The 22,044-nt window shown below is 32.8% G+C and overlaps 7 protein-coding genes across 10 annotated transcripts; 4 read left to right on the plus strand and 3 right to left on the minus strand.

Moving 5' to 3' along the window:
- The first annotated feature begins 260 nt into the window (after positions 1–260).
- On the plus strand, positions 261–2,049 carry LOC138187820 (thioredoxin domain-containing protein). The gene is made up of 6 exons (XM_069128995.1): positions 261–482; positions 802–990; positions 1,065–1,203; positions 1,292–1,453; positions 1,568–1,693; positions 1,785–2,049. Exons 1-6 carry the CDS (start codon positions 353–355, stop codon positions 1,921–1,923), a joined length of 885 nt encoding a protein of 294 aa, XP_068985096.1. The 5' UTR covers positions 261–352; the 3' UTR covers positions 1,924–2,049.
- LOC138187819 (ELMO domain-containing protein 2) lies at positions 1,292–4,447 on the minus strand. Of its 2 annotated transcripts, none has more exons than XM_069128992.1 (2): positions 4,262–4,447; positions 1,292–3,720 (listed from the first exon to the last, which is right to left on the minus strand). In XM_069128992.1, the coding sequence occupies exons 1-2, from the start codon at positions 4,306–4,308 to the stop codon at positions 2,823–2,825; spliced, it is 945 nt and encodes a 314-aa protein (XP_068985093.1). In that variant the 5' UTR covers positions 4,309–4,447; the 3' UTR covers positions 1,292–2,822. The 2 variants fall into 2 exon arrangements, with proteins under 2 accessions (XP_068985093.1, XP_068985094.1); XM_069128993.1 differs by having other exon boundaries at positions 4,266–4,392.
- A 139-nt stretch (positions 4,448–4,586) lies between these two features.
- LOC138187818 (uncharacterized) lies at positions 4,587–5,861 on the plus strand. Of its 2 annotated transcripts, none has more exons than XM_069128990.1 (3): positions 4,587–4,892; positions 4,980–5,194; positions 5,271–5,861. In XM_069128990.1, the coding sequence occupies exons 1-3, from the start codon at positions 4,588–4,590 to the stop codon at positions 5,732–5,734; spliced, it is 984 nt and encodes a 327-aa protein (XP_068985091.1). In that variant the 5' UTR covers position 4,587; the 3' UTR covers positions 5,735–5,861. The 2 variants fall into 2 exon arrangements, with proteins under 2 accessions (XP_068985091.1, XP_068985092.1); XM_069128991.1 differs by having other exon boundaries at positions 5,283–5,861.
- A 433-nt stretch (positions 5,862–6,294) lies between these two features.
- On the plus strand, positions 6,295–8,104 carry twr (signal peptidase complex catalytic subunit SEC11 homolog C twr). The gene is made up of 4 exons (XM_069128998.1): positions 6,295–6,475; positions 6,573–6,682; positions 7,009–7,158; positions 7,245–8,104. Exons 1-4 carry the CDS (start codon positions 6,428–6,430, stop codon positions 7,477–7,479), a joined length of 543 nt encoding a protein of 180 aa, XP_068985099.1. The 5' UTR covers positions 6,295–6,427; the 3' UTR covers positions 7,480–8,104.
- Positions 8,083–10,615, minus strand: Cyp304a1 (Probable cytochrome P450 304a1). Its single transcript, XM_069128985.1, has 7 exons — positions 10,500–10,615; positions 10,153–10,404; positions 9,892–10,064; positions 9,547–9,816; positions 9,177–9,463; positions 8,848–9,104; positions 8,083–8,759 (listed from the first exon to the last, which is right to left on the minus strand). The coding sequence occupies exons 1-7, from the start codon at positions 10,585–10,587 to the stop codon at positions 8,575–8,577; spliced, it is 1,512 nt and encodes a 503-aa protein (XP_068985086.1). The 5' UTR covers positions 10,588–10,615; the 3' UTR covers positions 8,083–8,574.
- Positions 10,616–11,110: 495 nt separating this feature from the next.
- LOC138187817 (TELO2-interacting protein 2) lies at positions 11,111–13,147 on the minus strand. The gene is made up of 5 exons (XM_069128989.1): positions 12,346–13,147; positions 12,140–12,268; positions 11,899–12,060; positions 11,620–11,826; positions 11,111–11,547 (listed from the first exon to the last, which is right to left on the minus strand). Exons 1-5 carry the CDS (start codon positions 12,889–12,891, stop codon positions 11,278–11,280), a joined length of 1,314 nt encoding a protein of 437 aa, XP_068985090.1. The 5' UTR covers positions 12,892–13,147; the 3' UTR covers positions 11,111–11,277.
- Positions 13,148–13,548: 401 nt separating this feature from the next.
- Positions 13,549–16,928, plus strand: Abi (tyrosine kinase Abl). Of its 2 annotated transcripts, none has more exons than XM_069128987.1 (5): positions 13,549–13,689; positions 14,132–14,797; positions 14,887–15,216; positions 15,293–15,550; positions 15,624–16,928. In XM_069128987.1, the coding sequence occupies exons 1-5, from the start codon at positions 13,677–13,679 to the stop codon at positions 15,785–15,787; spliced, it is 1,431 nt and encodes a 476-aa protein (XP_068985088.1). In that variant the 5' UTR covers positions 13,549–13,676; the 3' UTR covers positions 15,788–16,928. The 2 variants fall into 2 exon arrangements, with proteins under 2 accessions (XP_068985088.1, XP_068985089.1); XM_069128988.1 differs by having other exon boundaries at positions 14,159–14,797.
- Positions 16,929–22,044: the final 5,116 nt, after the last annotated feature.

A 22,044-nucleotide genomic window follows, 5' to 3' on the forward strand; every position in this document is an offset into this window, starting at 1 on the left:
CCACCTTTATATGTAATGAAACAAGGTGAAATATTATTATTTCGTGATTCTTTCCCTGCTTTTATGCATCATGTACATTAAACACTAATATGTAGTATTATGATAATATATGTAGTATTATTATTTATTATAAAGATTTTATAAATCTTGAGAAAAGTTATGAGTGACAGAATAATCTACTTGATCTTAACCCGTTGGCAGAAATAGAAAATAAGTTACAATTTCTCGGATTTCAAACAATTTCTCCAGAGTAGAATGAAATAAGATGAAGTAGAACATGTTAACCTCTTTGGCGTAACAGATTGTCGGTAAAAATATTCCAGCCAATACTGTTGATCTAATTCAATACGAAATGTTACAAATAATATTTTTCATATTGATATGTAGTTTTGTTGGCGTTCGCTCTGCCAATCTCGAAACAGTGAGTGATGAAGAGCTTATAAATCTTATAAAAACTGAGAAATATGTAGTCGTGCTTTTTAGTAAGTTTTGATTAATGTTTACACGTATTTTTTCATTTATCAGAATAAAAGAACGTTTTCCATGATAATTGATATTAAGTTTATTTATAATATAAATAATATCTAATATTTAATTATATAATATCATAATAAAAATAATATTTTTAATGAGAAATTTGATAAAATTCATTCCTTTAAAGAAATCTTGGCATAACCTATTAACTGAACTTCTATCTTTTTTTAAATTCCTGTTTCCTTGACTCTCTCATGCTAAAAATTATAATTCATTTAACTAGCAGTTCTTATATGTAAAATGTTCAAATACGGATAATATTTACAGCAAGCAAACAGCGTCAATGCACAACGTGTGATAACTATAAGAATGAAATGATTCATTTAATACAAGATCTAAATTCTTTATCTACTGGGGTTGTGGAAGCAATTGACAGTCAATTGCTTCGTGTCTATAGTGACGATAAAGAACCAGCACTTGTGTTCTTTAGGCATGGTGTGCCTTTATTATATGATGGTATAGTTATTAATATATCTTAATAAAAAATGCTTTTATTAACCTATTAATTCCCATTTAATCACCATTTTTAGGACCTCTGAATGCTGAAGAAATTTTAACTATGTTCAGTGAAAACAAGGAACCTACAGTGAAGGAATTAACTGATGATACATTTGAACATCTAACACAAGCAAGTAGTGGAGCTACAACTGGGGATTGGTTTGTTATGTTGTAAGTCTTAGGTTCCCCATAATGTTTTGTATGTATGCATATTTCTTATTTGGCAGATATTTAAAGTACAATTCTTTTATAAAAAAAGTGGCAGTACAGACTGTGTGGAATGTAGTAGACTGATTCCAAGGTGGGAGGCTGTAGGTGCAAAACTAAAACGAAGGGTTAATGTAGCACGTATCAACAAATACACAACTGGAGCATCCACGGCAAGAAGATTTAATGTTTATAAAACTCCAGAATTTATATTGTAAGTACATAAGAGATAAATAGTAAGCACACCATAAGATGCTATAATGATAAACAGAATTAATGATACAATATGATGTTTTAATATTTAACATAATTTATTTTGTACTTGTAGCTTTAGACATGGTAAAATGTATCGTTATGAGATTCCAAAATACGACGTTAATTCTTTTACATCATTTGCAAAAGAATATTACAAAAATGCACATGCTGAGACTGTCCCAGTACCACAACGCAGACTGTAAGTTTGAACACATTTATTAGTAGATTCAAGTTTTTGTACACAGATATTAGTGTAATACAATTATGATATAAATATGTTCCCGTTTCAGCGATGATCTTGGAGAAACAATTGCGAATTTCTTACATGAAAACCCATGGGTCAGTAGCATAGCGATCGGCGTATTTATTATAATTTCCGTAGCTTTTAAATTCAGACGCACAACTGAAATGGCACAAAAAAGGGACTAGCCATTTCGTGTATCAAAGACATATATTATGGGTACTGCATCAAGTTATTATTGATCATGATTTTATACAAATCACAATGTATGTATATACATAGATAAGATGAATAAAGTTTTTAATTACAGTGAATCTCTTATTTTTATACTTTTAACAACTCGCATAATTTTTTATTTTCGTAATTACATATATATATTTGATCAGTTCCCGTAATATGAATATTTTAAAGAGATACAAAAACATATATATATATATATATATTTTATTTCTAACAATTGCATTTTTTATTTCGTATAAAATATGTATAATAGTCACTGCAAGTCTAATCTTTTTTTAATACAAATGTTTTCTATGTTTTACAATAAATACTTTTGAATAAAAATTATTGCTGTTACACACATGATGGCATCTACTAAACATGATATGCATTTCCCCAAGAAAGTCATCTGAATCCATATAACAAAATTATAATAGAATTTTATATTTACATATACCTATTTAAAAAATTAAATAAAAACAAATTGGAAGTAATATATTTATTTGGGTAAACGTTGTACTTTAACTTATTTATGATAAATAAATGATTTTAAATGAATTTATATGCGAACCCCTTCACATTCGTTAGGTAACACATATATTTCCTTTATTACCTTTATTACTAGTAGAAAAATAAAGTAAAAATATAATATCAAATGCATCAAGATTCTTTGTATTTTTCAGTAACTTAATGATTTCAGAATATTTATGTTTTGCTTTATATTTTATATTCTACATAATTTGCAATAATGATGTTCTATTCACTCATAAGATACTCCGTGCTACTAGTAGCTTTGTGCATTGTAATGAGAAAATGTTCACTCTCTGTGATAGTTTTAGACTTATCAACATAAAATATTGCATCTATTTTAAACATTATCAATTGATATATTTATCCTAAAGACAGTAGATGAGTCAGTTAATGCCATTCTGATACTGTTCTCAAACTTTTCTTGTATGGATGAAAATTCCATCATATTGCTTGGTTTTGAATCAATCCAAAATCCATCAAATTCATAGAAAAGATAACAGTAAAGTTGATGAAATGCGCGAATTGTTGGAAAACCCTTTGAAGAATTATAAATATGAGTCTTGGCACTTCCATCCCTTAATAATCTTAGAGCCATGCTTGTTAAATTTATGCCCACTATGGCAAATGCATAACCATAACGTGGATGTGTAGAATGTGATAACACGTGTGTTGCAGCACTGGGATACTCTTGAGCAAAATAAACTAGATTTTCTAATCCCAAAATGCCCATTCCACGGAAATCTGTTTTTGGATCATCGCCCTGAAAGCCGATGTGTTGCCACTGTTTGGTAACTCTAGCATCTAAAGGCTCATAAGGCATCAACAAATTCCATAATTTTAATAGTAAGAACTCATGCTCAGAATTGTCAGCATCATATGGTGTTTTTCTAAGCTCTTCACATTCCACACAAAGTTGTCTATAACCCCAAATTAGTTCTATACATTTACCAAATGACTTGGCAAAGTCAGGGTGAGCTGTCGGATTTACTTTCTTAGTCACCAATATGGTTATAATAGCTTCCTTCAAAATTTTTTGCTTTGTCTGTTTTGTGATTGCACGCTGATCAGCGAGATCATTCAAGTAGACTATAAGAGTTTTAATATTAGCATTCCTAGATAACTTAAGAGATTCTTCTACAGCTAATGTTCTCGGTGCTCCAGGTAATTCTCCATAACAAATTCTTTGAAGTTCACACATTCGTGTTGTGTGCCTTAATAACCATTTTACAATGGGTCTGAAATACCAGCACACCAATGACCAGAAGTATATAAACATGTTTTCTGATAATTAAGAACCTTGATACAGGAAAAATTCGAGTACAAAATTTTTCTATATTCAAGTGCTAATTAACCTCATCCTGTCATCGTATCTCGACATATACAGGTTTTGTCACTAATTTAAAATAATGAGACTTGGAAATTAGCACTTTGAAACGTATTTCGATAAATACGTTTTCCTGTTTTCACCATTACAATTAAAATCAATGCACATAACCTGTGCAATAATGTAACTAATATACATGTATGACAGAAAGTTTAATTTTGGTACATGGAAAATAAACTAATCTGTTCAGTTTGTTTATAATTAACAAACTTTCGACTTCTATGCCGCTATTACAGAAAAATCATTGAGATTTCTTAAATATTTAACTTGAGTAAAGAGAAATCAATAATAACCTACACTAAATTAACATAGTACCGATAGCAGAAGAGGTCACTCACTACTCACTACCGGTACGGTCATCCTGTATCAAAAATTCAATATAACACACATACCCACGTTGTATAGAGTTAGGAGATTTTCTTTTAGAACGAAGCATCATAGACAATCGTGGAGTAACTTTAAATATTTTTATCTTCCTTATAAGGCAATTGGTATAAAATTACTATATCACCTTGAATATCTACCCTTACAAATGTACGATATTTATAAACATATATGGAATCAAGTTTTTTATAGTAACTTAGACATAATGAAAAAACAATGTCATATCAAAAAATGACGTATGTAAAGTGAAATAACTTCAGTCAACCAGAATTTTAAATAATCCATCGTTGATTAGAAAGTTTGTCAAATCAGTAATTTTAAGAAAATATCATAAATGGAAAACGAGCATGAGTCTTCGACAGAAATTTCAACGGATAGCTCAAGCAATACCGACAGCATTCAAAATGTTGATAATCAATGCATAGAATTATCCAATGAGGAGCAAAGGATAAAGGATCAAGCGGACGTCGATTTAACATTGGATCTAGGAAGCGTGTTGCCAAATTATGATCGTGTTTCTGAGAATGAGAATGATGATTCATTAGAAAAGCTCTCAGCTGTTCTTGAACAGCCAGAAGACTCGGTGATTTTAGAGGGCGCGCAGTCAGTAGAAGATGGCCAAGACGATAAAGATTTAAAGTACACACTATGTTAAAAAAAAACCTTTGTCAATTAAAAAAAAAAAAAGTATCACACGTTATATTGAATAATTTTCGTAACTAATAGCTACATTCTTCGGGAGCGAATAGAGTCGCTCAGTGAAGTAATGAGGAACTTAAAGGAAGAATTAAGGAAGGAAATAGAACTTTGGAAAAAAGAAAAAGGGGAATTGCAATTTTTACGTGAAAAGGATGATGCATTGGCTTTGGAAGAAGCAACTGCAGCCGCACGTGCAGCCGCAGCAGCCTATGCTGCCGAATCGCCATTATCTAACAATCTAGGTAATTTTTCTTAGGAAACGAGATGTAAAATATTTGAATAATGTTTTAATAACGGATTGATTAATTTATGGTACAGGGGATGTTTTAGATATTTCATCAGAGGATGCGTTCAGAGAATTGACAATACTCGAATATGAAAAACGTTTGGCTAAATATCAAGACGAATACTCATTTATTCAGGCGGAAAAGCGTTATAATGCCCGGTGGAAAATGATAGCAAACGCGTATAAGCAGAAATTGATGGAAGTGGAACGACTTTGTAACGAGGAATTAGAGAAAGTTAAAAAAAATGTGAATCATTTGCAACCGCTGAAAGAAATGGTATCACAATGGTATCTCGACGAAGAAAACCATGGTGATTCGATCAGAAGAACCGATTTTACTGCAAATGTCCAGAAACTCAATACTTTCAATGAGAATAATATGCTCAATCGTCACACATTGCAAAAGATAGACGCGGAAGTCAATATGACGCCAGAAATATTCGTTGCTCGATTCAAATCCGACGATCCAACAAAAATAGATAAACTTTATGGATAAATCTCTCCCCATACTTATAATAATACTTTTCGTAACGTTTTCGGGATACATTTAATATACACATATTCGTATTACTTCTCACATATTAGAATCAGAATTACAATTTACATAAATCTTAAATTTTAATTTTAGACGCCATTTTGAATAAATAAATAATCTATCGTAAAAAAATATACATACCTTTACATTATTTCATGTTGTTACTCCGTGAAGGATATTTCCATTCATCATGAGAAATTTTCATAATGCAGTTGCATTCGAATTAAGGCAAGATGTCTACGCTTCTCTAGGGGCTACGGATATGGGAAAGTGATTGCAAAAGTTTTGAAGAATTACCGATACATACTATATAATTTTGCAAGACTACAATTGTACAACAACTTTGACGCAAATTGGTTTGTTTAAAACAATATTTGAGCACTAACACGTAAAAGTATACCGTTTATTGTGAAAAATATATGAAGTACGTTATTCAAAAGTGTTACTGCGCGCGTTCCTTCGTTCACGAACGGATATGGACTATACCATTTGGACCGTTCCGATTGTTCCAACGTTCCTTATTCATTGTTTACGTGACGTGGTACGTTGAACGATACGTTTACTGGTTGTTGCCGGTTGTGTTCAAGCAAAGTAAAGTTGAAATTGTTTTGTTTAACTTGGTTATCGTAATTTTTATAAAAAACAGTTGTGACAATGTTGCAATCTATATTCGACGATGTGCGGCGAATGAATAAACGGCAGGTAAACGAATTTCTTCGTTTGAATTACCGTAGATTCTTAGAGTGAGCACATATGGTCGATAAATAGGCTTTATCACTGTTTTCGATTCCTTTTACAGTTCCTGTATCAGATGTTAAGTTTTGGTATGATCGTTACATCTGCTCTGATGATATGGAAAGGTTTGATGGTTGTAACAGGTAGTGAAAGTCCGATCGTGGTCGTTCTCAGGTATTTGAATACTTAACCTAATAGTTACATTTGACGCATCTTTCGCGCGAATAAATCTAGTTTTAAACTGTAACGTTATTGATTTTCTATTAAATCTTGTAGACAGTGTCGATTTCTTATATATTATTAATAATGTTTTGTTCAATGGATCATTACGTATTGGAGTGATTATACATTTCGTATTATTTAAGAATCATAAGTTGTGTGATAATATTAATAATAGAGAAACATTAAATTTTATACTTTTTGCATAATTTATAGATTTAATTTAGCGTTTCAGTATTTTAAAACATGATTTTTTATGCATGGAAATTTTAATATTATAGTGGTAGTATGGAACCAGCTTTCCATAGGGGAGATTTGTTATTTTTAACCAATTACCAAGATGAACCAGTCAGGGTAGGAGAAATTGTTGTTTTTAAAGTTGAGGGTAGAGATATTCCAATTGTACACAGAGTACTTAAACTACATGAGAAGTAAGTATCTTTTAAATCTTAACGATAACAAGAATGAAAGCTAGGTATATATCGAATTATTAAAAAAAATAATTTATGTATTTTAGGGGTGATCAAAATAATACTGTTAAATTTCTAACAAAGGGTGATAATAATTCTGTTGATGATAGAGGTTTATATGCAGCTGGTCAATTATGGCTTACACATAAAGACGTTGTTGGCAGAGCAAGGGGTTTTTTGCCATATGTAGGAATGGTTACAATATGTATGAATGAATATCCCAAATTTAAATATGCAGTATTATCAGTTTTGGGATTATATGTTTTGGTACACAGAGAATAAAGGTATTTCATATGGGAAGTTATATGAAATAGACTATCTGAACATTTACAAAAAAAGTGCATTGTAAATTTAAATCCTAATTCATAACTCAAATACACATGTGAAGCTATGTACAATGTGATTTTATGTCTTGTTGATTTCGTACCACTTGAAGAACCTTTTGTTATGCAAGAGGTTAATAACATAATAGTTTTGCAGAATTGTATGTATATTTACAATAGTAATAAGAAAATATTAAGGTATATGTGTAAAACAACAGTACTTTTGTACTGTATTAAAAAATAATGTTCTGCCATTATTGGCAAAATTAAATGTACAAACGTTTTTATTTTCAATTAATACTAATGCTGTTTTTCAAAAATTCATTAACTCGTTTCATAAATTATTTACAAAAATTTTCGTTAACAATATAATATATTATAAAAATACCAAGAGTTTCAATATTTTATATTTGTAATCGCATTTACAGTATTTTCTAATTATAATGTAAAAATTATTATATCACTGAACAGGTAGGAAATGTAATTAATTTACGCTTATTTTCGATATTGGGAGATCATAAAATCAATAAATATTCTGTATAAAAGATGAAAGAATAAAAAATTTGGGAAAATAAACATTAAAATGTATATATTTAAGTAAGCTCTTAATTTTTACAGCTCATAAGATTAAGCATATCTTCTCTACCTTCTTCAAAGTTGCAATATATGTATATAAAGTTTTTATTTCATGGGCACTGAATATTTTAAAAATATTGACAGTTTTGTAGATCGCTTAACATAGTATAATCAATCATCAATGAAACTTGTTTGTAGTCAACTCTTATGAAAATCTTTGTATATTAATTATGTTTATTCAATACAATGTAACTTTTGTCTCTGACTATCTCAGATTATGAAATAAATTTATAGTACACAAATTATATACGATTTTCTATTTTTAATCCTTACAGTTTCGTAGCTTTTATCATTTCAAATTAGGATAAAAATTGTTTCAGTAAGGTTAAATATATTGTTAATAACAATATTTGAATGAAAAATTATAGAGAAATAGGTATTTACATTGTAAAAGAATGTGAAATGTATTATATATCAATTAGGTATAACGTGGTTCCACTCGAATCCACATTTCTTTTGGACTAACAATTAAACCTGGCATTTTATCTTTGAGACTATTTGGTTCATCTTCTATAAACGAGAAGTTAAAGTTTTGCATTAATACAGCGATTATCCCGAACATATTATATCTCGTAAAAGTTTCACCCACACACACACGACGCCCTAGTACAAAAAGAGATAAAACGTTATTACTAGTGTCGTTAGTCGTGTCGATAGTGTCGTTAAAATTTGCCAAAAACTCTTTACTTACCAAATCCAAAAGGAAATGTGAGATCTTTACGCAGTTTACCATCTTCTGTGAGAAATCTTTCAGGCCTAAAATTATGGGGATCACCCCATAAATCGACGTCTGTATTTAGTCCGTCTAAATTGGTAATTACTATTGTATCCTTGGCAACATCAAAACCAGAAAGAGTAGTTCTCTTTATCGCTTTATGTAATACGCCGAATGGTGTCAGTGTTTCGTATCTGAGCGATTCCCGTATTGTTGCTTCGATATATGGTAAACTAAAACATTTTTAAGATTTTTTAGTGAAATATTTTCTGCCATATAATAATTGCAATACGAATAATGTATACTTCTTCCTGTCTTGCCACGTAATAAGTCTTCCAGTTCCAACCACTTTATCTATTTCCTCTCTTATATTTTTTATTACTTCTGGATGATGCATTATAAGCTTGATTGTGTGTAGAAGAGCACTTGGCACCGCAGATGAAGCTGGAAATATGATATCCACAAAAATCATAATAAGTTGTTTCTCGGAGAATGATTTCCCTTTAGCGTTTCCGTTTAAAACCTTTAAATATCGGTCTATTAAACCTTTATCGTCCTCATTATCTGAGTATTTTCTCTTGTCTAAATGTTCCTGTAATAATCATGATATTTTATAGTTATTTAGTATATTAAAATAATATAATTTATAAATATAAACGTAAAATTGATATGTGCCTTAATGAAATCTACCATACGATAAGTTCCTAGCATTATATTTTTATATCCAAACATATTTCCAAAATACTTTAAGAACCAAAATTGAGAAAGAGCTCCTCCAGTAGTGTCAAATGCTCTTTGAAACATCATAGCAGATTCACAAAAATATCTCAGTTTATGATATTCTGAACGATCGAATTTTTCGCCAAACATTATATACCATATAGTATTCGCAACATATGGATACAGAATATCCGGAAATCGCGCGGAACCACTTTTTAAGACTGTCTAATAAATTCATTGAAACGTCAATTAGTAATCAATTTTCAATTTTAAAATAATTCTCATCGTGTCCTGAAGTACCTTTTCTTTGTCGTTAATGGGACCTTCTTTCAGCATGTCAATAAGAATTGCAATTTCTTCCATTGCGATTGTTTCAAATTTTTCTTGTCTTCTACCAAATCCAAAATCTCTCATATGTCGAAGAACAAATCTTCTTTGTTCTTGCCAAAATAAACCTTCGACGAAAAAGATACCTGGAATTTTATGCAATTACAAATGTGAAGCATTATTTTTGGCATTCTTCTTTTATAAACGTATCAAATTTTCTTCATGAGGAAATACCTAATGATTCTCCAAAGGATCTTGCTAAGAGAACATCTATATTGTCTGCTCTTCCGTCAAAATCATCTTTTGTTAGTACTTCTTTAATACTGTTATAATCATTTGCAACTACAGTCACAATACCACCAAAGTGGCATGTCAAGACTTTAGATTTCAACTTATTTGCATAATACGTCACAGCTTTAAAAGGATATTTATAATTATACCATAATAAATACCAATAAGATCCTACTATTGGCAATCGCGGAATGCCTATTATAGTAAAATATTTAAATTGTAATAAAGGAGAACGAATGCAGATAATTTAAATACGACGCACGGAATTATTTTAATCCTGTGAAACTTACATGGTGGTGTATTTGGAAGTGTACTTATACTTTTGTAGATTTTATATCCTACTAATAAAATTAGTATTATAACAAGAAATGGTGACATTCTTTCTTCAATTCTGAATACAGAATGATCATCGATAATTATTTCTTCCCCTATTTAATATCTCCCTAATAACATACATGCATATATATATATATATATATATATATTGTTTATGCGTATTCAGATAAATCTGCATACATATCTTATCTCTTGGTACAAAGTCGAGAATTTTAGTTTCTTTATAACAAAAGATACAAAAAATTTAAAACTTAAGTTTAAATAACTTAAATAACTTGAAAGGAAAATTGTTTTTCACTCATCTTTCGTTTTTAGAAATAGTATTGATATAAAGATTAGACATAAGATAAACGTAATACTGATTATATATGTAAGCAAATATCAGTGGGAATCATGTAAGCATCAAAAGTGTTAAAAATTAGAAAGTTTACTTAGGTACCAATTTTGTGATTAAATATCCATCTTATTTATGTAATCTAATAATGTGTTTTAAATATGAGGTATAAGAGTAGTTAAAAATAAAATTTCTAATAAAAATCTCTATTTTACAATACAAAGTATCATACATTTTTCGAATTTATTAGATCACAACATAAAACATCTAAGTACATATTGTTTATTATATTTTATCATACTATATTCTACAAAATTCTTTCTCTACAAAAAATAATCTTTTCTTTTCTTAAATAATATATTTATTGTTAGGTTCTAAAACAGATTTATATAGTTCATTCACTGAAAATACTTAGTATCACCTAAGCACACTACTTGCAAACTATTTTTTATCACTGAACGCATTCGATCATCATTCATTACTGCACAACCTACATTTGGGGATAATTTATATAATAAACAAATACAGTCATCCAAGTTCTGCATTATTTCCTTGTCAAATACTGGAGTTTTCGTTAAATCAAAATGCAGTTTTAAAAAAGCAGTATACAGAGGTACGCAGTGAGATGCCACTCGAAGATGAAACATCAAGAGAAAAGTTTTTGCAGTCTAAAAAATTATATTTAATATGTAATAAAGGTAACATATAATAAAAGTAAAATATATAATGAAGGTATTTACCTCCAATGTTGCTTTTAATGTTTTTAGATCTGTATGATGTTCACAATACTCGGTAAGTATTCTTGTTAATCTTTCACACCACTTGGCACAACCAATATTAGTCAACAGTTGAGGTAAACTCAACATATACACACATCTTAATTCCACATTTTGTTCAAATTCCATATTATCTAGTAGAACAGCTAAAATATCATCCCTCTTTGTCCACTGTAATAATATACAACATTACAAGATTTATACTTAAATTAATACATATAAATACTAATTTTTTAAACTTACTTCAAATACATTTAATGTATTATCCCAATGTTCAATGGTAGCTAATAAATTTGTTAAGCATTTATATATCAAAATTACATATTTGGCTTCTCTTTGATGACTTAAGCATTCTAAAGCATGAAAAATTACTTTGGCATATCCGGTGTCAATGAATCCTTTTTTCTAAATATCCAAACATAAAATTAGTAACTTATATTGGTGAACAACATTATACTTGAAATTACATAATATAAATGTTTACCAAGTGAGTATGTTGAATAATTTGATATAAACATTCAAGACCTAGTACAATGTTTTCTGGCACGTAATCATCAATAATTATTAAAGCTGTTGGAAGCACATCACTAATATGATTATATAAAGTTGGTTTCTGAAAAAGATAAATATAAATTATAAATTTTAACACGTAATTACTTAATCATTGTTTCTTTAATTTGGTTTACGAACCTCAATTTGATATATAATCCATTTGTAACTTGCTACAGCTGCTGGATAAGCTTTCCAAGTATCTTTCAGTAACTTAGGCCTTAGCGTTAATAATACTGTAGTAAAGTTATCTTGTTCCATTAAAAGTTGTGAGATGTTTTGATATCTGTATATCTCCAAGATTTTGCTAGTCAAGTCTTTGGAGATGGACACAGATTCTGCTGTGTTCCAAACATTTTGTTCATGTTGTTCTCCAATGAGTAGTAACAAATTGATTGTAAAAGTTTTTACTATCGATGAATCTAATTTTATTTGCATGTGCCCTTCATGACGACAGTAAATGATATGCTGAAGCATAGATCTGATATCTTGCAAATTTCTATCTATAATTTGTCTATACCCTTTGAAGTCTTTTTCTTCGCATGGTCGACTAGTACAGTCGATTCTTTCAGGAACATAACTCACTAGTATAAGATTATTGTATTTTGCCCATAAGTCTTCTTCATAAAATTCGCCCTTAATTTTTAAAGCTTCCAATTCTTTTAAAAGATTATTCATTTTAAGCATTATACGTTAAGGAGTTCGACAAGAGATAATGATTGCTATGTTGCGAATCAACTTCTTCGCAACGATTTATTAGTTCCGCAAGTACACACAGAAAATATCATTTTTCGAATTACCGTGAATGATAGTACTTCAACCGAATTCCTTGTTTCATACTTTTAATCAACGAAATAATTGTTGACTCTTTTACGAATTTGGCTTCGAATGATCTGAACACTCAATCAAAAGGGAGTATATCACTTTTTATCCACCATACTTAGATATACAATAATTTGATAAAAATCTTTATTTGTATTTTCCAATATTAATATCTAGTATTTCAATCGCAACGAATGTTTCTTCTACTGGCCTACCTTTGTAAATTTACGATGTAATTACTGTATTTTGTAATATTGTTCGATGCCTCGAAAGAGTAATCGATACGAACCACACGAGGTCTCGAAGAATCTGTCATTTTTCCCTTCTTTTAACACTTCCGTCAAAAGATAGTTTCCTTTCTCTTTTGTACAATCTTCCTTTTTCAATCTTATCGTTTAATATGTCTTTGCTAGTCAGTTACTATACAAGTATACCGCGATCGTATTCGTGCTCCAACTTTAACCAAAATCAAGAACATTCGTGCTAACTGCATGTAAATTGCAGTCTACGCCGTCACTAGTGTTTCGGTGCATCACTTGCTCATACTGAGTGTCGTGTCGCGTAACGTAAATCGTTATTTATTTTTTATCAGTTTCTGAGATTCTTGGTAATTATGAATTAAAGAAGGTGTAATAGCTGGTAGTTACGACATGGCTGAGTACCGTTAGTTCATTTTCTATTTTTTTCAAATCATTTGTTGTATCGACGTTTCATTTTCCATGATTAATCTTTAGATTTAAGTTCCACCTCCATTTTGCATCCTACATACGGGACACCGCCCTTCAAACAATTATTACATAGTTAATAATTCTTTATTTTTTCGCCTGAACAACATAAAATTATCAAAAACACACTTAAAATTTTATTCTCGTTATTCGGGAAATCTTTCGCGAATTTCTCATGAAAGTTACATAACCTCATTCTTCAAAGTTGAACGAATTTTTTGACTCATAACTATTTGTTTTACTTTGTTACTTCGATTATTGCATATAATATCATTTAAAGTGTATAATAATTTCACGATGTACTCGAGAATGTCATCTACATCAAACATAAAATAAAATGTACAAATCTTCTTAAATACAATTACTCTGGTTCTCTTAAGGATCCGGTTCTTATTGTGTATCATCAGGGGTAGGCAGTGACTCTGAGGTTATGGCAGAGCTAGCAGCATTTCTCGGCCAGGAAATTCCTGAGGGAAGAAACAACCTGGCTGATAATCATATCAATCTTGAACGGGTTGCTGATTATTGCGAAGCAAATTATTTTCAAGCTGAAAACAAGAGAATAGCTTTAGAAGAAACCAAAAATTTTACTACTCAGTCATTGGCTAGTGTAGCCTATCAAATAAATACCCTTGCTTATAATTTTTTACAATTATTGGATTTACAAACATCTCAGCTTGCTGAGATGGAAAGCCAAATGAACCATATTGCTCAAACGGTTATGATACACAAAGAAAAAGTAGCCAGAAGAGAAATTGGAGTATTAACAGCTAATAAAATCACGGTACGCCAGTACAAAATTATTGCACCAGCAAATCCTGAAAAACCAATTAAATATGTAAGAAAGAGTATTGATTACACAATCTTGGATGATATTGGACATGGAGTACGTAGTAGTGGTACTCCAAGAAGTAAGCAACGTGGTGGAAGTCAGGGCAGTGTTCAAAGTTTAGGTGCAGCTTCCACTGGTTCTGGTTTAGGTGCTGCTATGGTAGGACCAGCTCCTACCACTAAGCCACCTACCCCTCCTCAGACAGTAAGAACTGGTAAATATAAAAATAATATATATATACACATATATCTACTTTAAAATGTCATTAGATTATTTAATATGAATTTCCTATTTTACCTCTAGGAACATTGAGCAAAGGGTCCCGAGAATACAGAACACCACCTGCAGTTGCTCCACCTCAAGTTCCTAGTCACTATGCTCCTAATTATCCACTAGGTCATCCAAGAAGAGAACGTGGTCCTGGTTATAGTACTCTACCTTTACATGCACATACCACATCTCACGCAGTACACAATACCAATCATAATACACATGCAAACACTACAACCCAACATACTTCGCCACCTCAAGTGGGAACAGTTCATCCATTGCAAAGCCATCCGCAAACACCACCACCAGCTCCACCTAGTGTAACAGCAGGGTATGCCCAGGAACAACACAATAGTATGCCTCGTAAGTTCTTATTTGATTGGACTTAGATTTAAGTAATAAACTACGGAATTATATAAATATCCGTTTCCATTTCTAGCGCCACCTTCGCCCTTAGTTGGCATAACTGGTAATACGTTAGATTTTACCAGTTATCACACTTTGTCAGAAAGACTGAGTCATCAAGTTAGTCGAAGTAGTGGTGCAAGTAGCCCACCATTACCACCACCACCACCACCAGAACAAGAAGAACATCCGCAATTTGGTAGACCTACACAATCTAGTGGTGCTATTATGCCTATTGTACCAGATGAGGAAGATCTCCCTGGTTGGGTGCCAAAGAATTATATCGAAAAAGGTATGTTGTGATACTTTTTAAACCATAGAATATTTAAGTAGTATTAAGATGTAATCAAATATTACCATTTTAGTTGTTGCAATTTATGATTATTATGCCGACAAGGAGGATGAGTTGAGCTTCCAGGAAAGCTCTGTAATTTATGTACTAAAAAAGAATGATGATGGGTGGTGGGAGGGGGTCATGGATGGTATAACGGGTTTGTTCCCCGGAAATTACGTAGAACCTTGCGTTTAATAAGTTGTCCAATATTGCATTTAGATATATCAAAATTGTGAATATTGGTGGTTATTCACAAAAGACTGCAAATTTAAGAGACAGATTCTCTGATTTTAATATCTTATTTAGTATTAATAATAATAAGGCTATACTAACACGATCGATGTAAAGACATAGAACGACGTAACAAAATATGAGGTGGAATATGGTAAATGTGTAAATTACAGATTCTTCCACAAGTCTCAAATATCATGCGAATTTTCTAAAAATCAAACTAACCAATCTTTATATCAACATAAGAAAGTGTATTTTTTGGTAAATAGTATTTCCTCCAGTGGTTGTTATCTTATCTCGACTTCAATAGATCATATTTATATACATATATGCATAAATGCATGTAGTTACTATGCTACTATATAATCAATTAGCTGTTAATTGTATTTATGTACCTAAGGTGTAACTAATACGATGTTAGTAGTAGGTTAATAAGTAATCAAAATACCAAACGTCCTGTCGTCGTGTAACGAGAATCTTTGCGCCTTATACTAAATATAACTTCGTAATATAAATTGCTTGATAAGTTTATTTTAATAGTTAACGGTATATTGACCTCAGGATTTTAGTTCTCATAAAATGAAGTCGACGAAAGTAATCCTCGTTTGAATGTTTTAAAGAATATACCAAGTCGTAGCATATGCATTATAGAGTCAATTAATGTACGCAATTTGTTTAAGATGTAGTGATTTCATTTAACCAGGTAGTATCCTACATAGCTGTGTAATATTCATACTTTGTATGCTGCTATTTGTTAGCGCACTATTACCACAAATATAAGTATCTTTTAATTGGCCAAGTAATTCTGCGGTTATTTTTACCGCATTTCTCCCTCATTAAAAAATTATCCTTTTATATAAGCTAAAAAGCTTGTATGTATCGACAATAAAGGTCTCGTTTTCGTGAGGATTACATACTTTGGAGGATTATCACAGAATTAGTACAGGAGAATTAGAATAGGATTTTCAAACAAATAAAGAGCTAGTGGATAGAAAATTGAATCTTTAATTTTAATAGAAATTTTAATGGAAGGTTTTATTTATCAATAGGGAAGCATAATGAAATGTACGAATATAATTGTATTTAGAATCAAATAAAAGAATTGTAATATAAAATTTCAAATGATATTCATCCAACAGTTAAGGTTTCTTCACAAGTTCTTCCTAATTCCACGTTGTCTTTATCCATAACCATAATCCACTTTGTTGTTGCTTTAGTTCAATTAGTGGACAATTTATCTTACTAGCTTGTAATTCCACGTTACATCATGATTAGTAAAACACGAGTTCGCGAGTATGTCTATTATATCAATTAATTATAGTATCATATACTATAAAATGAGCAAGAGGAACTTGGAACGATTCAGATCACAAAACTAGGATGTTTATTTCCTTTGATAAATTTCCTATTACTCCTTCTTTAATTTTCTATTAGGATAGTTGAAAATAGCTTCGTATAATGTAAATATTACGCACGGAACCGCTTCAAACGGATAACGAAAGCATTCCTTCCACGGTGAATTTTTTCTGCAGTCGGCCTCAATGTTCACTTAAATTATTTGCTAAGTTTAAACCGTGGAAACTTTCTCACTCACATATGTACAAGAAGCACAAAGTTGCGAGCAGTTCCTCGCCACAAATGTTTCCTCTTGTAACACGGTAATGACACCCACGGAATCCAGTTTTGTAGAGTAACATACGTAAATTCTTACAGCAAAAGATTCGTTCTCCAACTAGTAGAGAGAAAATGGGAGAAAGGTACGGTTTTAGATGAACATGTTTTGTATATCTAGTATTTTCGTGAATTTTTCCATTTTCCCTGCGTACGTAGTAGTAGGATGAAAACAGGGCGCAGCTTTGAAAGCGGCGCACCAAGCTATCCTCGTATATCACGCTTAAAAGAGGTCGTGTGAAAATAAGACTGCACTAAAGGGAGAGAAGAAACGTTATTTTTTGTTATTATTCATCCTAGTAATACACTGCGGCCAAGATGCTTCTGTGGCGTTCCTCTTTTCAACACGTAGAAATTGTCGATTCGAAATTTCAATTTGAGGAAACTTTTGGAATCTACGTTAAAGTAAATTAAGGAGGAGAAACGACGTACAACTATAACTTTACTCGATATTTCTGAAATGATTTATACGTTTGGAAAGAAAATTTAATAAGTGATAAAATAACATTTCAATTTGATGCTACAAAAAATAGCATAAAACCGTCAAATTGTATTGACTAAGCATGATTATCTAAGCGTCAAGCGTAAGTTGATAAATTTGCTGAAAGCCGCGAACGATTGTGCCCATCTGATAAGCAAAAGCGCAGAATTTATTCGATATCGAGGTAGCGCAGCGTACTTTATCAGGCTTCTTAGCGACTGGATAAATCTAAGGAGACGGAGTTGGCTCACGTACAACCAGCTATCTGATCTAATTCTCCAGATTGATTATCCCCCGGGTACCGGCAGGCAGCTCAGACCCATCTTCGCCTCGCTTGTAACAGAAACCGCTTCATTTGATTAATACCATCTTCCGGGCCAGCCGCGACCATCTTCCCGACACCGACATCCCTTTCTATCTTCACCTGTCATTCCGTTCGTTCTTACGTCGAATCTTAAAATATTCTCCATGCCTTTGTCTCAACCGTTGTTTGAGTTCGCTACGAGCTTCCTTTGTATTAACGAATAATAGACTCCTTCATTCTCCTCCATTCTCGTTTTTACCGCGAAATGAATCTTGTTAGTCGGTAGCGACTCACTTGTTAATTTGATCTCAAGAACAGAATTATACTAATAGCGCCTGGATATAGTTTAACTATAAAATTACATACAATTTAAACGAAGTGGATTAACGCATATAGTTTAGGCTTGCTGCACATCGTTCCATTCGATTTGAAGCAAATAGAAAGATAACGTGTCGATTCTCAAGGCTATAGCGTGACAAGTAGCTCGTAAGATTTAATATCGTGGCGGTAAGGCGCAAGATAGTTGAAAAGGGAGATCGTCAAATTCGCGTTCCCTTAGTCCACAAAAGTCGTGGATTTTATATCCAGTGCCCGGGGCGTGAAATGTCGCCTTTTTATTGGTAACCTTCCCTCCTAACGTGACTGCAATAACACCGAAGGTCGACGAAGGGATCGGAAATTTCTACGGAGTACACCGGGGGAGAAAGCTGACCAGGATGTCGACCAAGGAAACGGGATTAATATTCGCCGTGGCTTCTGGCCTGGCGAGTTCCAACTTGTCGATCCGTTTCTGAAGAGGAAGTGTGCCACCAGCCGGTATCCCCGTGGATAGGTATGTTGAAAGGCTGAACGGGATTCGTGTGGTTCACCGCTATGGCGACTGAAGTTCCTGTCTGGCTCCGTCATCAGTCTTAGTTTAACTTGCTGGCGTGCCCAGATGTTTCCCCTGTTACATTACTGCAGGATGTTGTGTTGCAATCTGAATGCGAGCTGCGGGGATAGCCGTCGTCACGTTTCTCAAAGTTTTGTGCTCAAGGAGTCGACGAAAAGAGATAGCGATCCGCAGACTACGTTTTAATTAAAAGTGCATATAGGAAGAGTTGGCAGGCACGAAGAATGAGACGACATGTAATTATAGGATAAGTTGGATTCGATTAAACTTCTGAATTGTAAGCGTTTGGTTCAAGCATCATTCATCAATCTTCTGCAAACAGTTCATTTATGAAGTAGATAGTATCTATCATCGAGCAGATGCGATTAGCTAGCTCCTTCTCCTAATGACTGTTTCATATCTCGAAACTTTGAGCATAATTGAAGACTAACGAGATTTACAGTGCATAGAGAATGTAGCTTGAAATTAGTACGAGTATATAACGCTGTTGTCTCTTTAATGTTACTCTGTTTCTTTAATGCCATTGTGTAGGATACGTACACTAGAGACACCTCGTATAACACAATTTCGAGAAAAATGGACCCGAGTTTTATAATTCAAATTCTTTATATTATAATATATTTTGGTTATCGTAAAAAATTATAAAGTCTTTATGACACGATATCCTTAACATATTCTTACGCGTTCCTGAGTCTTACGGTATTGTTCCCTTGAGGAATGCCGAGAATTTCAACCCATTAGTTCAGCTACATTTTTTTAAATGCTGTACTGCTTCTCCATTTGCTCTTTTATTTGTAACACAATGAATGTTACAAATTCCTTGACCGGCTTGCTTGCGTTTCTCCGGAAACATTCAGAGGTGTTCGCGAGTCATTAATATTCATGTATTTTAAACAATCTTTCGTCGTTGCTTTCCTTCACAACCGTAAGCATCTATCTTTCCACTCTCCTTCTTCCTTTTGTCGCAATAAAGAAATCGGAATATTCAACAATAAAAATTCTTCATCTACTCGAATCGCGACAACCCATATTCTAAATATATATTCGTGAGTTTGTACCGAGTTTAGTCGCATAAAAGTTTAATCAACGTTTAAAAGTCAATGAATTAGTTGGCCAGGTCCAAGGCTCGAATAAAGAAGGAAGAGTCAATTTTGTTGTGCAATGCAATTTCATCCGGGCACATCGTCAGAGGACAAGATGATCCAAGTGGGAGTTACGTTGCTTTCCATAATGTATGCATTATGGTCCGTCCTAATTTGACAGAGAATACCCCGACGACATGAATTTGCGTTACGCACAACGTGTATCGTGGTGTACGAGAGGTTGAGGGGGAATTACGACGGGTTCAGGGATAAACCACGGGGGCACGCTAGTCCCCACTGGAGCAGGGTTGAGAGGCTAAACCAGATTTCATTGCGATATTACCTTTGGGAGGCGTGTTCCAAGAGAATCTCACCACTCTCGAAGACGATTTCAACTTTGTGTCACCTCCGTCGAACTAAATCGAAAATAAAATCGTCAAGATGGATGTAAGATATTGTAAGATGATGTAGCCTGACTGAAAACTGGATAACGCTTCAAAAGTGGCTTAGATCTTTAAACGTAAGTTGGCCAGAGTTTTAGATGCGTTACTCGTGTCAAGACGATACTTTTTAGTTCGCAGTCGCGTCTGCGGGGATTGAATTAAATTTCCACTGCGAAGTGTATTTAAAGTAGCGATGGTGTTTAATAGCGCGAAATATTCACCAAGAAATAAAGATCGGATAAAACTACTACGACTGAATTGAATAATAATTTAAAAAAGTAATCCAGTTGTGAAGCACGTTTGCACAAGCTCACGCAATACTTCAGCCCTTTTTTCCTAATGGGATATCGATTGCAACGCACACAAGCATCGGGACTTTCCACAGCTTTCTTTTATCCAACGCGTCACACATTTGTTACAGAGAAAAAAACAGCGTTTTCCAAGAGGATGCTCGTAAAAAGGTGTTCGGGCGTTGATCGATCCTCAGGTACAAATAAGTAAATCGTATCGTTTGTAGCAACGTTAAGCTGTCCTGAACACTTGAGCCGCTTTCATTTTATCCTAATCTTTTAAGCGATCGAAATACAAAGACTGCTGTTTCTCACCTACGCTTGCTGCCATTCTCTTTCTGTCACTGTCCTATAACAATCCGCACCCCTTAACGCTTCACCTCCTCAACTGCCATTCGCTATCTAACTGGCTCTAGTGGTATGTCCAGTACAGCCCCAACGACATTAATCTGGGATCTGTAGACTACCCAGAATCCGCATAAAGGGGATGTCTCGGAATAGATCGATTGAAAGCTCTACAAGTCTTGGAATCCGAATACAGAACCGATTCGGTCCAGGACTTCTATCCTCTGGTCTATACCGTCTTTTCACTGAATGTTCATTAAACAATCAAAAAAGAACATGTGTATCAACCTTGAATTGACTCAAGTTTTCTGCACCATTGGCGTTGTCTTTTCCTCTCGATTAATTATGGAGATGTCGCAACACGATTGAGAACGAAACATGGTCGTTGTTACGTAGTGGCTTAACGAAGTTTCACGCAAATATGGTTGTTGTTCACTATATCGCTTGATTAATAATTCGATATTGAATTTGCATAAACATTCGTAGTCTAAACATCACAGTAGGGTCTTTGGTTGGGACATATTAAAATACCTTTTGCTCTCCTAGATGGTATTTGTTGCTGGTAGTGTCTAGCAATGTTCGTTGGGTACAGATGATCGAAAACACGTTTTAGTTTATATCGTATATGGCGAACGACGTGGAAACTACTTATGTTTCTCGATCGTGGGTAGATTTATCTCTCGATCAGCATTTTTAACTTCTTATGATAAAAG

The sequence above is a fragment of the Bombus flavifrons genome, chromosome 15, assembly GCF_040668555.2.
Source record: "Bombus flavifrons isolate JBK064 chromosome 15, iyBomFlav1_principal, whole genome shotgun sequence".
In the NCBI taxonomy this organism is placed as follows: domain Eukaryota; kingdom Metazoa; phylum Arthropoda; class Insecta; order Hymenoptera; family Apidae; genus Bombus; species Bombus flavifrons.

Bases quoted from the DNA above. Each gene is read 5' to 3' on its own strand.
- LOC138187820 (XM_069128995.1), top strand. From the start codon at position 353: ATGTTACAAATAATATTTTTCATATTGATATGTAGTTTTGTTGGCGTT. The intron at 991-1,064 runs GTATAGTTATTA...CACCATTTTTAG, and splicing joins TGTGCCTTTATTATATGATG to GACCTCTGAATGCTGAAGAA. The intron at 1,454-1,567 runs GTAAGTACATAA...TTGTACTTGTAG, and splicing joins AAAACTCCAGAATTTATATT to CTTTAGACATGGTAAAATGT.
- LOC138187819 (XM_069128992.1), bottom strand. From the start codon at position 4,308: ATGATGCTTCGTTCTAAAAGAAAATCTCCTAACTCTATACAACGTGG. The intron at 3,721-4,261 runs GTATGTGTGTTA...CTGGTATTTCAG, and splicing joins CCTAACTCTATACAACGTGG to ACCCATTGTAAAATGGTTAT.
- LOC138187818 (XM_069128990.1), top strand. From the start codon at position 4,588: ATGGAAAACGAGCATGAGTCTTCGACAGAAATTTCAACGGATAGCTCA. The intron at 4,893-4,979 runs GTACACACTATG...CGTAACTAATAG, and splicing joins CAAGACGATAAAGATTTAAA to CTACATTCTTCGGGAGCGAA. The intron at 5,195-5,270 runs GTAATTTTTCTT...TTTATGGTACAG, and splicing joins GCCATTATCTAACAATCTAG to GGGATGTTTTAGATATTTCA.
- twr (XM_069128998.1), top strand. From the start codon at position 6,428: ATGTTGCAATCTATATTCGACGATGTGCGGCGAATGAATAAACGGCAG. The intron at 6,476-6,572 runs GTAAACGAATTT...TTCCTTTTACAG, and splicing joins GGCGAATGAATAAACGGCAG to TTCCTGTATCAGATGTTAAG. The intron at 6,683-7,008 runs GTATTTGAATAC...TTAATATTATAG, and splicing joins CCGATCGTGGTCGTTCTCAG to TGGTAGTATGGAACCAGCTT.
- Cyp304a1 (XM_069128985.1), bottom strand. From the start codon at position 10,587: ATGTCACCATTTCTTGTTATAATACTAATTTTATTAGTAGGATATAAA. The intron at 10,065-10,152 runs GTATTTCCTCAT...ATAAAATTCCAG, and splicing joins ATCCTTTGGAGAATCATTAG to GTATCTTTTTCGTCGAAGGT. The intron at 9,817-9,891 runs GTACTTCAGGAC...TGAATTTATTAG, and splicing joins CCATTAACGACAAAGAAAAG to ACAGTCTTAAAAAGTGGTTC.
- LOC138187817 (XM_069128989.1), bottom strand. From the start codon at position 12,891: ATGCTTAAAATGAATAATCTTTTAAAAGAATTGGAAGCTTTAAAAATT. The intron at 12,269-12,345 runs GTTCGTAAACCA...TATCTTTTTCAG, and splicing joins GGATTATATATCAAATTGAG to AAACCAACTTTATATAATCA. The intron at 12,061-12,139 runs GTAAACATTTAT...TTGGATATTTAG, and splicing joins TTATTCAACATACTCACTTG to AAAAAAGGATTCATTGACAC.
- Abi (XM_069128987.1), top strand. The intron at 14,798-14,886 runs GTAAATATAAAA...TTTTACCTCTAG, and splicing joins TCCTCAGACAGTAAGAACTG to GAACATTGAGCAAAGGGTCC. The intron at 15,217-15,292 runs GTAAGTTCTTAT...TTCCATTTCTAG, and splicing joins ACAACACAATAGTATGCCTC to CGCCACCTTCGCCCTTAGTT.